The 17,859-nt window shown below is 41.2% G+C and overlaps 1 protein-coding gene across 6 annotated transcripts in view; it reads left to right on the top strand.

Moving 5' to 3' along the window:
* Window positions 1–5,341: 5,341 nt before the first annotated feature.
* The window catches only part of LOC129751644 (rho guanine nucleotide exchange factor 18), a 312,534-nt gene continuing 300,016 nt past the window's right edge, over window positions 5,342–17,859 (top strand). For 4 of the 6 annotated variants that reach the window (XM_055747275.1, XM_055747274.1, XM_055747272.1 and 1 more), the window contains exons 1-2: window positions 5,342–5,593; window positions 6,841–7,017. In XM_055747275.1, coding sequence (XP_055603250.1) covers window positions 6,966–7,017 — 52 coding nt within the window. In that variant the 5' untranslated portion in view covers window positions 5,342–5,593; window positions 6,841–6,965. The remainder of the gene's footprint in view (window positions 5,594–6,840; window positions 7,018–17,859) is intronic. The other 2 variants (XM_055747273.1, XM_055747276.1) reach the window with 2 other exon arrangements.

Below are 17,859 nucleotides of genomic sequence, written 5' to 3'. Positions count from 1 at the left end.
GCCATTTGTGCATTGTTGTACGCCGAATCGGAAACTGGATGTCGAATGATGTTAAAATATAATCTGCTGTACCACCATTGATGCACGCACTTTTCGCCTCTTGATCTGCCAACTCGTTCATTGGAATACCTCTGTGAGACGGAACCCATATCAGATGGATTTCGTACCCCATTCTTTGACCTTCAAGAATGGATTCTTTTATATCGTACCAAGCAACGGGATATTTTTGATTGATGTTGATTTTTTGCAGGCTCGTGAGACAACTCAAACTATCGGATAGAATAATATACTGAGCAACAGGAAGACTTACGATCATTTTCGCAGCATGCCTGATTGCCAGAAGCTCTGCCATATAAACGGATGCTTTACTGTCGAGTTTGATCCCTTCTGCAGGTGTTCCAAAGTTATTTACCACAGCATAACCTGTGCCTTGAATATCTTTCGACCCGTCAGTTGCCAAGATTTTCGCGTTGGCATACACTTCCAAGAGATAGTTTGACACCAAATCAGCTGCCGATGAGTTCTGGTGTTCTAAACATAACCGTTTAACAGTGAGATCAATGGATATTTTTGTTCTTACAACTTCACGGTTGAACATGTAGCATGGGAGATTATTTAGAGGCTGTTCAAGTGGAATGAATTCGTTAAGCATTCTTGTTGCGCGGTGTATTCCCGTAGCCACTAAGCCACCGTCCAAGATCGGTCTGGAATATTGTCGATGCCAAGAAAGGAGTGACGCTCTTTTATTTACAAAACGCATGACCGCAAGTTCTCTTCTTTGTTGCAGCGGAATAATACCAGCCATCACTTCGAGTGAACCTGTGTGGGTGGTTTTTGTGGAGCCCAAACAGATTCGAATTCCTGCCCATTGTAGTCTATCCAAAATAATGGCTTCTTTTTGTGATAACTCCGTCATAAATATGGAACCGTATTCCAATATTGATCTCACACATGACTTAAAAATAACTAACAATGCTGCTGGATGTGCTCCCCATAACTGGCCCGATATGCTTCGTAAAAAGTTAAGATACGGAGCTGTACGTTTCTGTACCTCTCTAATATGACACGACCACGACAGATTTCGTGTGAGGTACATGCCGAGTAACCTCAGGGATCTGACGTATTCCAAAGTGCAACCGCCGATATTTATTTCTGGAGGATTATCGCATTGTTGTGTCGAGATCAGGAGGCACTTACATTTCGTCGGCGAAAGTTCTAACCCAAGGTCGAAAATATTTTCCACAACTATATCCACTGCCCTTTGGAGAGATTCGCAACTATGCTCCAGTGAGGTTCCTCTTACAGCAATTGTTGTGTCATCGGCGTAATTTACGGTTATCACATCAGGAGGGACACTGTTGATCAATCCACTGATCACAACATTAAAGCATAACGGACTTAGTGGAGATCCCTGAGGAAGGCCTTTCCACGTTGTCCTAGATATTGAATCTAATCCACTCGAAATGCACAAATTCCTTTCTTCAAACAGATGGAAGATACTTTTTACTAGACATTCAGGACTCTTCTTTTCAAAGCTAAGGAAGCTTCGTTAATCAGTGGAAACAACGCATCCATTGTTCCTCGTCCTTTCCTAAAACCGTTGATAGCTGAAGGGAACAGGTTGTTGTTTTCGATGAAATGTTCTAGTCGATCTTTGATTATGAGTTCATACACTTTGCGAAAACATGAAGCTAACGCGATTGGACGAACAGCAAAAGGAGAAATCGGATCATGGCCACTTTTAGGAATCGGTACAATTTTATAGGTTTTCCAGCTTTCCGGAATTCTTCCTGAAGCAAAAATTTGGCAATAGATTATTCGCAACTGACTAAGCGCCGCCCATGGGAGACGATTTATGACGGAATATGGAACACCATCCAAACCAGGAGCCGAATCTTTACCGGTTTTCAAAACAGCTTGAATATCCGATACTGAGAATGGAAAACCAGTTTGAGAGCAACACGAACATTGTAGAAAAACCGGGGGTGGATTTTTGGCAGATGAGGGAGCCAACTTGTCCAAAACATCGTTGGCCAAATTGTCCGAAATTCTGATGTTTTTTGATGGCTCTCCGCGTCCTTTGAACCTTCTGGCCATCCTCCATAAGGTTGTGAGGGACGTAGAACTATCACAGCTATCACAAAAATGTTGCCAACTTTTCCTCTTCTTCTCGCGTACCAAATTTCTGAACCTTCGTTCTGTATTAGCGTACCCTTCGTAAGCTTCGGTTGACAGTTCCCGTTTCCAAGCGCGGAAAGCAATTCTGGTGGCTTTCTTCGCTTCTGTTAGCTCTTCGTCCCAATAGGGTTGCGGTATTCGGCGGGTGTGGTTCGAGTTTACGGATGGGCAGGACCTGCGCAGTGCTTGCCAAATCAGCTCAAAGAAGACATCAAAGCTATCCGGTTCTCCATTTTCGACGAATGATTCCTCGAGGCTTCCGGCAAAACGTTCCCAGTCGATTTTTCGAACATTAATTCCAGAGTAGAATTTCATCGCGCATGTAGTACTCGAATGAAAAACTATCGGAAAATGATCGCTTCCATTTGGTGAATCCAAAACCTCCCAGTCGAAGCACAAACTAAGGCTCGAAGAAACCAGCGTGATATCAATTGCGCCCCACGACCGGTTTACATCAAACCTAGTTGGCTGACCGTTGTTGAGAATGACGAGATGAGATGTTTCGATGGCTTGATGAAGACGGTCTCCACGTATGTTTCCATGCTCGCTTCCCCATAGGTGATGTTTTGCGTTAAAGTCTCCTCCAATGATGCACGGTTTCGGAACGGTTGATAAAAAATTTTCAAACTGAGTCTGCGATATGTTGGCTTGCGGGTGTATGTACACAGATACAATAGTGATCAACCCGGAGATGTATTTGATCTGGCAGGCAACGGCTTGAATATCCGCTGGCAGTGCAATAGGAAATGCTACGGGATTTAGTTCTGAACGAATCGCGATGGCTACGCCCATCGAGTTTCGTCTGTGATCTTTACGAAACATGGTGTGCTGCGGTAGATTAAAGTTTGTGTGACTGTCGAGATGTGTTTCACTCAAAAGCGAAATATTGATATTATGTGTATTTATGAGCTGGATTAAGGATGAGCGTTTACTATTTATCCCTCTACAATTCCATTGTAGACATTGCAGAGGAACGGTGGTTGTTAAAGTGCTTGGTGTGGTCTTTTTCATAATCTGAGATTAGCAAAATAGCCTTTCATTTTATCACTAACAACATCTGAAATTCTCTCCAAAACCATTTGCTGGATTTTTTGTCGAGTTTCAATATCTTCCTCAGGAACTTCCAGAGCATCTGCAACGATATCGATGACCTCAGTAGATTCAATCGTCGATCGGATCGAATCGCAAACCCCGTCAGAAATGTTAACTTCAAGTTGGGGAAGCTCATCGTCCGAATCGACATTATAACGACGTTTGCTGGAAGGATTAGATCCATTCTTGTCAACATTATTTGTTTGGCAAGCTACTGCCACGGTGGATATTGTTGTTGGTTGAGAGATGATAGGTAGTGAGTTTGATGAATCATTTGAATTTGTTCCACAAAACCAATCGACACGTCCTTGTGAAAAAGTGTCACGCCGCTCTTTATCGGTTTTCTTTTTTTGAATTATTTTCGGACATAGCTTGTGATCATTGGCCCGATGGGAGCCTAAACAGTTAACGCACTGTGGCTCACTATTTTCACACGCATGATCTTCGCCGCCCACTTGATCCAAGCACTGATTGCAGCGTTTAGCACTCTTGCATCCTTTTTTGTCATGTCCCAAGCGCCAGCAGTTACCACAATGGCGGACAGGATAAATGTATTGCTTAACAGCATAAAGCACTCTATTTAACTCGATGTGAGTAGGTAAATTCTGCCCAGCGAAAGTAAAAATCACCGTAAACAGGGCTTCCTCTTTATCATCAGCCAATTTTCTAAGCACACGACGAGCATGAACTATCTCCGGGTTATCAACTTGATTCGACTTGCGTTTATCGTAAGCATTAGCAAACTTCAATTCTTCATCACAAATATCCGGCTCAATATAGGCTACCCCCAGACACTCCACCAGCCGTTGGGGGATAAAAAAACGCACTTCATTTGAGGTACCGATGCCTGCTATTTCATTAGCAGCATCCCTCGATCGCATCAAAATTTTCATTTTGGTTTTAGAAACCGGCATAGCACGAATAAAATCGTCACCAAATTTCTTCACCAGACTTTTAGCAATCTTCGCAGCAGATATATTCCCGACATTTGTTTCAGCCATAACGAGATATGGCCCAGCATAATTTTCGTGATATTTCCGTACTCGAACTTCATTTTTCGATGACCTTGGTGTATCGTTGTGGGTCATTGCACCGCTCGACAATAGAGTGTGGAAGGAGAGAAGAAAAATAAATTAGATTTCAATTCAGCTCACACACACGATGTGCAACGTACCGTAGTTCAAACGAGACTGTAGTTTTCAAAATTAAAATACCTGAAAACTCGATCAAAACTGGAAAAATTGTCAACATTGTAAAATTAGCTGAAATTCGTTTAAACTTACCGGGTGGCAATGCCCGGTTTTCTCCGGGTTTGCCCGTATATTTAATGTATAATTTGGGAAAAGTCCGGCCCGGCACGGTGTCCCAGGTTTCATTGAAAAATGCCCGGATTTATTCAAATTAAGTGGCAAATCTAACAAACAAAAAAATTGTATTTTAAAAATGTTTGACTTACGCCTCGAATGCACGGATTTTGTCAAGTTTTTATATAAAATTAGCCGGATAATTCTATCTCGGATACATGCTGAAAAATTCCGGCCACCTTAGTTAACACTGTCAAAATTCTTATTTTGTCATTATCCATGATTATTTTACTGTATCAGCATTTATTCCAACCGTTTTAGACGCAAGTCATGTGTAAGCAAATAACGAATATTTTTATCAATATATTTTTTTTTATTTCATGTAGTCATGAAAGTTTTAACCGATACATTTAATCTGAATTTATGTCGAAATTGTATTAAAGAAAAAAAACTCATTTTGAACCACCGTTTCCCTTGGTTTTGACAGTTCCGCAACTTGCACAAAAGCTAGCATGCAACAAAAAAAAAATCACGAACCGCGAGTGTTGCCCGATCAACTTTTATGTTTTGCGACTCTCTCCCGCATACGCGTGAAAAGCGAACGAGAGTGCTCTGAATTTGTTTCTCCAGCCAGTAATCGAGGCGTATGGCGTCGCGTAGCAGTGTGCGTGGTTTGCTATTGATGATGGTCTGTTTCTTGGCCATTTGATCCAAATGTAACTTTTTTTCCACCGATTCCGTCCGATGGTATTCGTATACGACAGCCAACCAACCAACCAAATCGCAAAGAGAGCTCATCGGAGCAGCACGGTGCCGTCGTCGTCGTCGTGTGTGAAAAGAAGACTTTCATCGTCGTCGTCGTCGCCCCGTTTCCGATCCGAGAAAGAAGAATATAATTTTCCATTTTTCACCTGGCTTAGGGATCGCGAAAGCCGTCGAAAATCGGTTCGGAAGCACCGGAAGGGACCATGTCAACCGTCGGTGGTCCGGTACCCTGAGTGCGAATCCCGTTTTGTGTGGTACGGAAAAGTGGGTTTTTTTTTCTGGTGCTGGTGCTCTGCTCTGGGGGTGAAATTTGTGAAGTGCACCTTTTTCCCTGTGTGGTGTTCTTTGTGGTCTTTTTGTTATTCGGGGTAGTCCAAAATGTCGATGTAGGAAAAGAGCTACAGGTTCAATTTTTTTTTCTGTTGGTGTTTTCCTTTGCTTCATGTTGCTGCTGCTGCTACCTCCCACCTTTTTATGCACTGCTTACCCTAGCAGCCAACAAGCACCCTCCCCCTTCGGCCTTGATCGTCGTCAGCCAGCCTGAAGTAGTCAGCCAGCAGTGTTCTGGTGTATTGAAATGTATGGCTCCTCTTATGGTGTCTTCCTGTGTACGTTCTTCTCTGTGCTAATCACCACTTTTTGGCTTTTACACAAGTGTCTCTTGGGCCTTGGGCTGGCTGGCTGGCTGACTGACGGGAGAAGAGCCCTGTCCTGTGTTTCAATCGAAAAGTAAAGTGGAAGAAAGTATCTGTGCAATCAGTAGGATTATTACAAATTGTTGCATCCGTGGAAGGGCTATGTGGAGCAAACAAAACAGTGCACAGTTTGGCCCCCCTTTTTTATTTAAGCGAAAAAATGTGTATGGAACGAAAGGTGTAATGCAAGGGATATCCTTCCTATGGAAATTCTTCGGGGCTGTGTTATTTTTTATCTAGTAAAATGCCCTTCTCCTTTCCCCAGTCAAGTAGATTTTCCAGCCTACTCAGTGAGTGAGTGTGCTCCAAAAGAGACACACAAGAGTATGGGTGTTTGTGTAAACATCATCGATTGATCCTAGTAGTGCTATTAATGTAATGTTTGGCCTGCTACAGAAAGGAAGAAAAAAACCGACCCAAGGTTCAAACAGCAGTAGGCTCGGATTGATGTGTCACCTGGAAGTGCACTGGAAAATTGCTCAATGGACGATAATGGCTTTTTGACCAAACGCTTTCGCTTTCTCTTTTTGGGAGGCTCCAGTAATGGAACATAAAATTAAATTAAACTTTCCTAACTTCGTTCCAACGCAGCAGCAATTTAAGCCCACAGAGCAATTAAACAAATGAACGAAAAAAAAACGAACGATAGTCGAAGAAGTCTCTTGACATAATGGCTTTTGTAAAAGCGTAAAAAGAGCAAGAGAGCTCCCCACATTACAGCGCCGCGAATTGCGACGAACGAACGAGAATCTGCTTAAAATTGTTGCTTGTTTTCCTTTTGTTCAACTTTTCCTATTCCTAAACAGCACAGACAACAACAAACCAACAAACGAAATCCGCAAAACAGCACAAACTTTTTATTCCAACATAAAAAACACCTCTCACCCGTATTGAAAAATAAAAACAATTCATAAAAAACCACACCAGTACAATGGATAGTAAAGATCATCTTGCCTCGGAACAGTTGATACTGTTGTCATCAGGTAACCATTTTTATGTTATTTTTTCTACCTTCTTTCTCTGCTCCACCAAATCCATTCATCGCAACAACTAGTTCACCCACCCACCTAAACTGAAGTAGAGTAAACTACTGTACTGACTGATGGATGCGCGAGCGATTACGATCGTTTCGTCGCTAGTAGACACCCCCAATAACACAAACACTAACAAAACTCCCTGCAACAGCATTCAACAATAAACCATAAAACCCCTGCCCTAGGTGGGTTGTTGGCTGCTTTCGATCTTCTTCCCATTGTAACTCTACAACAGCCCCAAGCAGGCCCCATAAATAAGTAAGCGAATAAATAATAATAGTAACTCGCATTATAACTACAACGCAGAGAGCAGTGTGGCGCATAGTATAGCTACGTAGTAGTCACACTTTCTCTAATAACCTAGGTCAACCCTAACTTTGGAGCGTCTACTAACTCTAATTGGGGCTTGTCGGGGGGAACGCATTAACATGGCCTACTGCCTCAAAGAACGGTAATCGGTGGATGCGTCGCGTGTTACGTTGCAACAGCAAGCCGGAAGGGTCTCTCGCCTCATTGTGGTACCTTAGCTATTAATAGTATACTGCTTATTGCTCCAAATGGAGATTTGTGAAAGTCGAGAAAGCATCCGTTGGAACAAAAATGTAAACAAACAGCCTTGAAAATGAGGATTATTATGATCCTTTAAGCTTAGTCCACACTAGGCAACTTGGACTGAGATTTCTTTATTTAAAACGGCTTATACCTTTAGACTTTAAGGAGCCAAGATCGATTTTGGTTGTTTTCAATTGTTAGCTTGTTTGAGAGAAGAAAGTAATATCAAAACGATAGAGTATCGCGTCTAAGGAATAATGATGAAGGAATAAACATGAAACGGGAAAATATACAAATAAAATCCCGACTCAGGTAATGTAATTTATGTTGAACGAAATTTGTGTTTTGTCGATCTTTAAAAATGAAAAGTTATTTGCTGGGTGTTTACTAGACAGGCAACACTGCTTGCCGAAAACGGATTTACTGCATAAAGGGTGATACAGTCAAAATTTGGTCAAGGGAAAACGCGTGTAAATCGGTGAAATCGTTTATTTAAAAAAATCAAATTAAATTTCTTTTTCAAGTTTAATTAGTATAAAATTCAGGAAAAATATTCAGTTAGGCTTCCGAATTTCCGGGCCATACGCTTAACAGCCACCTTGTCCACCTTCTTCAGAAAGCCAATTTGCCTTGAACTGCTGCTCGTCCTTAGAATTTTTTTTGGTCTTCTTTAGGTTCCGCTTGACAATAGCCCAGTATTTCTCAACTGGGCGGAGCTCTGGCGTGTTGAGAGGGTTCTTGTCCTTGGGAACCACCTGCACGTTGTTGGCTGCGTACTACTCCATGGCCTTTTACCGTAATAGCAAGATGCCAAATCCGGCCAAAACAGTACGGACCAACCGTGTTACTTCAGGAAAGGCAGCAGACGTTTATTCAAACACTCTTTCACGTAAATTTCTTGGTTGACAGTCCCGGAAGCTAGGAAAATACTGCTTTTCAAGCCACAGGTACAGATGGCTTGCCAAACCAGATATTTCTTCGCGAACTTTGACAGATTCATGTGCTTGAAAATATCTGCTACCTTGTCCCTTCCTTTTGCCGTATAAAACTCCTGTCTCGGAAGCTGCTTGTAGTCGGCTTTGACGTAGGTTTCGTCGTCCATTACCACGCAGTAAAACTTCGTCAGCATCGTCGTGTACAGCCTCCGGGATCGCGCTTTGGCCGTCGTATTTTGTTTATCATCGCGATTTGGAGTCACTACCTTCTTGTAAGTCGATAGTCGGGCTCGTTTTTAGGCTCGATGTACGGTTGTAGACGATACACCCAGCTTACTTGCGGCATCTCGGAGAGAGAGGTTAGGGTTTCGCTTGAAACTACCGGCAACACTCTTTGTCGTCTCAGCGGCTTCCGGTTTTCGATTTCCCCCCGATCCAAACTTCCTGGCTGTCGACAAAAGTTCCCCAAACACTTTAATTATATTTGTAACGGATGATTTGGCAACTTTTAGCGATTTTGCCAGCTTTGCGTGCGAGTAGCTCGGATTTTCGCGATGCGCGAACAAAATTTTGATACGCTGCTCTTCTTCCGACTATCGACAACTTTTTACCAGAGTTGAGATCAAGGGTTCCACTCCGATGCTTAGTTTGAACTTCTTGAGCATCCTAGAGTGGCTTCTTATACTTCTTAACCAAAAACAAATTCAGAAAAAATCAACAGTTCACGAGTTTTCAAATCGACAAACACACGTAAATTTTAAAATCTACAGGATCTGCAGGATAGTCCTTTTTATAACCAACACAACGCTGCTAAATTTTTGTATATCCGAGCTCTAGTAACGTAGCTAACACCGAAATACAGTATCCGGATACTAAATGATCATAACTTTACTTTTGTTCTTCTATTTTCTAAGTTTAATAAACATTTGGCTTGTTCATCTAAGATATCTATGTTGACTGAACAGAATTTGAGGTCTAGTCTAACATCAGTGACATTATAGAACTATTAGAATATTAAAAGTGACCATGCCAGTGCCATGGACCGAGTGAATTTTAGGAATTATGTTCGTCAAGTTATGTCGTGAGACGGTATACTATGTGAATAAAAAAAATAAAATAAAAAAAAGAATATTAAAAGTAATCTTAAAAAAAAACAGCGAATCAACTTCACACAAACATTCATTTCAGAACCAACATGTGAAAATGGTATAAAAGACAAAGTAAAAAAAGTTGAAGAGGTTGTATTTCAGACACAACCACAAGGTTGACGTAGAATTACGGTAAAAACTTGATTTGTTATTTATTATACTAATTTGTCGAATTTGAATAATTTTGACTTGAGCGATATAGCCAAGTGCTTGTTGAATTTGCACGTGTTTAGATCAAAAGTTGCTGAGCAACTAATCGAATTTTTTTTTTCTGGGATTTTCATCCTGTTGGATGATTCATCCCATCTCCTACCGTGGCTAGTGTTTTTCTTTTTTATATCTTTTCTTTTTTATATCTTTTTTTGTATTTTTTTTTTGTATCTTTTTTTGTTTTTTTTGGGGGGGGGGGAGGGGGAAAGGGAAAGGAAATAGGATTTTACTTGGGACAGATGGGTAGAGTGATGTTTATATTTCCTCGTAAACTAATCGAATTCGCCTAAAATTTTTATTTTACATGCCGAAAATATCTTAGCGCACGCAAAATGAAGGTAAAATTCAAAGCATAATAAAGAAAAAGGGTGGATCACACGAGCGAGTATCGACGAACAAAAGCTTGCTTTGATCCATTATTGGGTTTTCATCGGGATCAATTGAAAGTACATTGCCGGCCAAAAGTTCCCACCCCTTCTAGAGCATGAAAATATACTTATCAAAACACATTCGTTAAATTTGGAGCAATTGATTGCCTTGTACTTCAAATAATGAAAATAACTACTTACACTGATTGGATAAACATTCGACACATTTCGTGTTCTGTTGAAATGTTCGTTTTTTTTAACAAAATCTTCTTTTTATGGAAGAAAAGTTGAGTATAGGAAATTTTATGCCTTTAGATAGAGAAGATTTCTCAGAATCTATTCCCATAAAACGACGGAAATATGATTTCAAACTCATTTATTTAGGAGGATACAGTCCTGAGAAGGACTGGTTTTAATTGTTATGGCTTTTTGCTTAGAAATTTGCGTGGTGGCCTCTTGCCGTACCACAATCCTAAGTTACTTTCACCGGAACAGATTTGCTGGTTGAAAACCTTCTAGTTGGAAGTAATGGTCGCTTCAAAATCTTGAATCGGGGGGCTACAAGTCAAAATCCTAGAAATAGCGTCATACATGGAAACGACTCGTTGCGCTCCTTCTTGACTGGGTGAGCAGCACCTTAAGCCGCGCCAGCAACTTAGCGAATTGCTCCCGCATTCTCCACCCACTCGTCGTGAAGAATAGCGTGCTATGTATAGCAAACGGCAAAATTGGTCGCACATACGCCGCACCGACAAAGCAAATAGCAGCGCTCACAACATTTTTGGTCGCTCCAACCGATCACACGGGAGAATGCCCAAAAACCAAATGAAACCGGGACGGTGCAATCCTTGCCCTTTTATAACTTCAGATCTAGTGCAGTTTGGGTCGACGGTCGGGTTTTTTTCGCTCGGGTGTTTTGCGTACCAATTTGTATAAGCGCTTTATTAGTATTGGTGCACCAATACATAGCTGACCCAAAATGATGTACGGAAAAGATGTCTGTGGAAGAGGCGTTTTTCGTGACGCGAGATCCGTTCGCGAATTTCAATTTGCCCCCTATAATGTTGCCGTAAGACGTAATTCTACGTCAAAACCGTTTTCAGTGGATTCAAGTAGCCCAATATGAGCTCTACTTATCACAAAAACCATTTTTAGTTTATCAGTTTCCGTAAGGTTTATAATGCAGTTTGAGCAAAGGATCTAAAAGATTTGGAGCCATAAAATGACATTATCCCCACACAAATTGTTTATAAACTCTTTACTCCACAACAAAGAAACGGTCTAGATGCAAAACATTAAAAGGGGAAGACTGCGAAAAGCTGTTAACTCACTTCTTCTTCTTCTTCTAACACCAACATGGCCAAAACTTGTATGCATCCTGGAAAATGAAAAACTTGCGTTCCTCATTTTTCTTTTCAACATAGTATCTGATACATAGAACATGAATTGCAGATACTACTACGGCCAGGCCAACCATGTGATGAAAACGCAAAAGATACAGGAACAAGGGGGAGATGAAGCGTGGAGATCCCTACCAAACGCTTCTTATGATTATATAGGGTTAGTTTATAAAATGATTATATTTAAAATTTTCAGTTTAAATCAGAAATAAAAACAAAAAAATGGGTTGATCTCACCAGAAACTTCTTGGGTTGACGCTAATCCAGACAGGCCTGGGAAGATGATCTCTTCCTTCAGTTTATTAATTTTGTATTAAAATGGCGAACATTTTTGAACCGGCGATTCCTGGCCACTCTTCACTTTGTACCCCATGCAAATTTTTTTCCCGAGTACATCGCTTGAGCTTTTAGTACGATTCATCGGTCGTTATGTGTAGATGCTCGATGCTCTAGTTACAAGCTTCTTCGTCATTTCCAATCAGCTCTGGCACCTGATCCAGCTGTCGCAGCGGTCACTAGACATTATCAACAAATTTTAGCAATAAACTAGGCTTGTTCACCTCAAAACATCAACCAAACAAGAAATCAATATGATGCAAATTCAAAGCATCAAACTTCTGAACAATTTTTCAACACACAAAAAAAAACAGTTTAGAAATATTTTTTTCCAGCAGCAAAAAAAACACAACCGTCATCCACAGCAGCAGCCTACTTTTCTCCGCGAAAAGCTGTTAACTCACTCCAAAAGAAAAACCCATTAGCGTTAGTCAAAAATAGGGGAAATTTTATCTCCTTCTCACTTACACACATGGGACATGCAGTAAAAAGCAAAGGGTGTATAAACCATTTAGAAGACAATCATATTCCAGCTAGAAGCAATTGCGAGCTATTTTTCCATCAAAACACCCTTTTATCGATAAAAACATATTAAGAATGCTCCTACGCACCGTTTGGGTCATATGAACTTGAAAGGTTCCATGTGAATTTTAATTAGCTATTTAAAACAGGTTCAAAATTTTCAAACGCGTTTTCTCGAAACGTCATAAATGAACATAGACCCTTTTCACGCGTTGGTACTGATTTGTTCGTAGATATCGATGTTGATTGAGCAAAATAGTAGGTTCAACCAAAAATCAGTGGCAGAGAAGAGCCAACTTTATGAATTTTAATAACCACTTGTAGACTTTTTATCCGTGCGGTATCCTACGTTTTGAACGTAGTAATCATTTGACGATATTATTTATTTTTGTTGAAATGAGTAATTCAACGCAGGTTTCAGTGGTGAAATAGATTTAATTATTATTATTTTTTTATTTTTTTTTTTTATGGGATTTTAAACCAACTGGTTTATTCATCCCCCTTTAATTATTATTTTCCTTTATCAGTAAGGTCCTTTCATAGATACAATCTACACTATCGATTGCTAGTTCCACCAGCAATCATATCTAGCGTAACATTTCAAAAGGGCGAAACTGCCAAATGTAAACAAATCGAGTTAACGGTCATTCCGGATGCACGCGGTTGCACTTTACCTATCAAACGCGGTTTCATCTTAAAATTACTTAAAACTTTCAAAAAATTGATAAAATTCAATTGGGCGAAACTTCCTGTTGATGCATTTTCGTTGGAACGTGAAGATACGCCTATTCAAAATGGAGTGAATTTTTCTATTCGTGTAGAGCCAAAAGGCGTAACTGAGTTGACCGTGTGTGACAAAACGGCCTAATTAGTTTTTGCGTGTAGGATGAATGGGCGTAACTTCAAAACCAAAACAAAAACGGCCGATCAATTGGGCGAAACTTGCAGGCGTAACTGAAATCGAAAACAATAATAGGGCGAAACTCGAAAATCTCTGAAATTACGTGAAAAAAGTTAAAGTTCTTGATAACCATCGAACAATAAGAGAATATAATGCTCATTTCTTGATTTTGTTGAACAAAAAGTGGTCGATTTTATAAATAGGATTTGAATAGGTGTTCCGAATTTTCAAACGCGGTTTTCTCGTTTCGAGCTAACTGCTAGTTTCGCCCTTTTTAAATGTTACGCTAGATATGCGAATTGCCCAATCGTGGGTTTCAACACATTCCCTCAATGGGCGATGGGCGCGCTCGCAACCCAGGTATACGATTTCTCGTGTGTTAAACAGAGAAAGCAATAGCCTTCCCCCCAATTTCACTCCGATTAGCTGTCATTCTTATGGAAATCTGTGTAAGAGTAAAGAGCAAGCTTTATTCTTCTTAGCAGGCCCAATTCCAATTCGCAGATTGAGAATGTTGAATAGCATCGTCGACTGTCGAGTATTTTCCCAACACTTACAACCAGGGTGTTGCCAACATTTTTTTTTTCAAAAATCAGGGAAATGGCGAAATAAAAATCAGGCGAAATCAGCCTGCGTTAAAGTAACGGAAATTTCGCTCAAAGTGATGACCTTTTTTTTCGTCATCGCTCCACATTTTCATTCTAATATGTGTTGTGAGCCTACTTGGTTGAATAATTCTACTGCATCAAGCAATCGAAAGATTCCATTTAAATATCTGTTTTGAATAAGAATTAACGGGAATGTTTCGATTGCTTTGATTCAGCCACATTTTCACTTTTTCACTTCAGCTATGGTACCTACTCCAGTTCCTCACTACCCATTTTTCTGACATTCGCAAAAATCAGGGCAACTCAATGGCTTATCAGGTTGCCAGGCAGAGCCTCGAAAAATCAGGCAATGCCTGAAAAATCAGGCACATTGGCATCCCTGCCTACAACTTCTTCCAGCCATCGAGAATCAGCAGACGCATGCTAACGCAGCGTAGTTGAATATCGCGAGTTAAGTTCTGAGCTTTTTCGTCATCCAGCTTGGCTCTGGAGTCGGCAATGAGGGGAAGCTGGCCCTTCCAGCAGTTGAATGCGAGCTCACGCATGCTGACACCAGCTGCAGCGTTACACCACACTATGGGAAGAAGCTGCATATAATAAGCTAATAAGCTTTCGGTGATAAGCTGCATCCATGCTCCGCTCCTGGCTAATCCATAAGCTGGGCCATTCGACCTCTGTGCTGACCAATTCTGATTTCGGATCACGCAATTCGTATATAATTTCTCATATGTTAAACAGAAAAAGCAATAGCCTTCACTCCAATTTCACTATTCGTACAGACTGAATCTTAACCCAAATTCTTAATTCTATTCACAAAGACATCCTTACTTATATTAAAGTCATACAATTCAAAAACAACATTAAAAGCTCGAACACATGTACTGAGTGGATTGTTTTATCCATAGCTTGTCCTGTGAAATGGTAACACAAGCCCAATATGGTTTGGTTATTATTCGGAAGATTTTGAGATCGTCCGCGAAGAATAATTTCCCAGATTTTAGAGGCTGATGTACAGGATGAAAATTAGCGGACCGAGCACGCTCCCTTGAGGAACCCCTGAGGTGATGTTGAATAGCGCTGAGGCTTCGTGATTCACTTGAACGAATGCTTTGCTGTCAGACAGGAGCGAATACCGGCCACAAAATTGAAACAAAAACGGTACATGCAAGAAAAAACGTTTCGGGTTTCCTTACGAACCTCGTATAAATTCAGCAATTACCCTGTGGTTCAGAGAGCCATTATCCCGAGAAGAAAAATTGCATTCTTAGTGTGTATGCCGGTAACAAAAAAACCATTTTTTTTGTTTATCCCTATCCCATCACAAGGCTTATTGTTTATTGTTTATTGTTTAAAACATCAACGGATCACATGTTGATCCTAATGACTACACTATAACTAACAAATTAAAATTAATATCAACATAAAACTACACAATACTAGATACACTTAAAATTTTTCTTCGGAATACGTTCCTTGAGACGTCGAAGTCGAAATGTTCGGAAAACCGATTAAAAGTTTTTAGAATGCCGATGAAAGCGCTGTTAGCACCGTAATTGTTCAGGCGAATAGGTACGTAGAGCTGCAGGTTCTGGTTTCGGAATCCTCGTGGTCGTACGCTGAGAGGTATGGCCTCCAACAGTTCGGGGCAGTCGATTCTAGATGTTAGCATTTCGGCGTACTTGAAGCGTATCTAAGCCTATGAGACGGCAGCGGTTTTCATAGCTTGGTAAACGAAACGGATCTTGCCAGTTTAGGTGTCGTAGAGCGTACCGCAAGAAACGCCGCTGAATAGCCTCGATTCTTTCAGCTCCATTCTGGTAGAAAGGGCACCAAACAGCTGAAGCGTACTCGAGAATAGAACGAACTATGCATCAATAAAGACTTTTCAGGCAATATACGTCTTTGAAATCTTTGGCCATACGAAACAAGAATCCAAGGCTTCGAGAAGCTTTGTCAACAACATAGTTCGTATGAGTCTTGAACTCCAGCCGTCGGTCAAGAATAACGCCCAGATCGTTGATATGGTCCACGCGGATGATGGTTTGGTCTCCGAGGATGTACTCTGCATGAAGAGGATGTCGCTTACGGGTAAACGATATTACCGAGCATTTACTGCGGTTCAAGGCAAGCAATTGATATCGCACCAGTGAGCAAAAGCGGTGAATTGCTGTTGAAGGAAGTTGATGTCGTCTTGGCCGTTTATGGTGTGATAAAGTTTCAGGTCATCGGCATATGCGAGCTTTGTGCCACCGAGGAGCGAGAGTACATCATTAAAATAGATCACGAAAATGATCGGTCCCAAATGACTTCCTTGAGGCACTCCTGAAGAGGCAACGAACTGCCTAGAAAAGAATTCACCAGTACGAACGGATAACTTTCGTCCCATTAAGTAACTCCGGAACCAATCCAGAAGGGAACCACAGAAGCCTAAACGTTCGAGCTTTGCGATTGCAATATCGTGGTTCACCTTATCGAACGCAGCAGAGAGATCTGTGTAAACGGCGTCTGTTTGAGTTTTCTTGGCAAAGCTGTCCTGCACGAACGATGTTAAACTCAGTAGGTTTGTAGTCGTGGATCGTTAGGCATGAACCCGTGCTGATCGTTGGAGAAGTGATGCTTGCAAAATGAGAAAATTGGATCCAAAACAACCAGTTCAAAAAGTTTGGCGATCGCGCATAAAGCGGAGATTCCGCGGTAGTTGCTCACATCTCTCTTATCTCCCTTTTTGTGGACAGGAAACATGTGAGCTTCTTTCCACAATGAGGGAAGGATTCCGCAGTCCAGCGATGATTGAAAGATGTGCCTTATAGGTGTCAGCAGAGATGGCATAAAACGCTTCAAAAAAGTAGCTGGTATACCGTCCGGGCCCGTAAAAGATGAATTTTTTAGCTTAGCTGTTGCTTTTAGGATGGCTGCATCGTCGACCAGAATACCATTCAAAGATGACCCTAGGGGTGATATATTTCCGACAGCCCTGGCCAGTTGCTCCAAGGAAATTTCCCCAGTGATGAAGATTCCAGAAAATTTCTCGGCAAAAAGTTCACAAATTTCTGGATCAGAATTCGTTGTGTCGCTGTCAAGGAACATGTGAGACGGGAGTTCTGGTTCTTTCCGTTGATTTTTTACGTGTTTCCAAAAAGATTTCGGACTGGTCTTAAAATTCCTTTGTAACCGGTTTAGATAATTTAAGTAGCTACGCTTACTGACTTTTTTAAAACCAGAGTTTAGTTTGCGGTATTCTCCCTTAGTGTAAGGGGATTTGTGCTTGTTGTAGTTTCGGAGTGCACGTTTCTTGGCCGTCTTCAGTCGCCGCAGTTCTTTAGTGACCCAGGGAGCCCGTAGGTTTGTAGCCACCCTACGTTTCGGAACATGGCGATCAATGATGTAGTTGAGAATGTTCGAAAATGTCTCAGCAGCTGCGTTTGGATCAGAAGGATCGAGCTCAACTTCCCATTCGATGGACTCAAGAACGAGAGATATAGCTTCAAGATCCACGTTCTTGAAATCTTGATAGAAGGATGCCGATTTCGTCACGGGGGCAAATATCCTTGCGGCATCGAGAGAGACCACTAAGGCTGGGTGATGTGGGACAGCTTTGACAAGGGGAGCGGGTGCTAAGTCAATCGTCGGAATCCTCAAACCTTCGTTAACGAAACAGAGGTCGAGCATACGTCCATTTTCATTCTCGATATTATTTATCTGACGTAAAGTCGCTGTACTAAGGGCGTCTAAGTATACGCTAGAAGATGCCGAGAATGAGAATGGAAACAATCACCGGCCAAGCGAGAATAAACTCGACTTAACCGACCTA

The sequence above is a fragment of the Uranotaenia lowii genome, chromosome 3 (assembly GCF_029784155.1).
Source record: "Uranotaenia lowii strain MFRU-FL chromosome 3, ASM2978415v1, whole genome shotgun sequence".
NCBI lineage: Eukaryota > Metazoa > Arthropoda > Insecta > Diptera > Culicidae > Uranotaenia > Uranotaenia lowii.
This window is presented reverse-complemented; position numbering and strand designations above follow the sequence as displayed.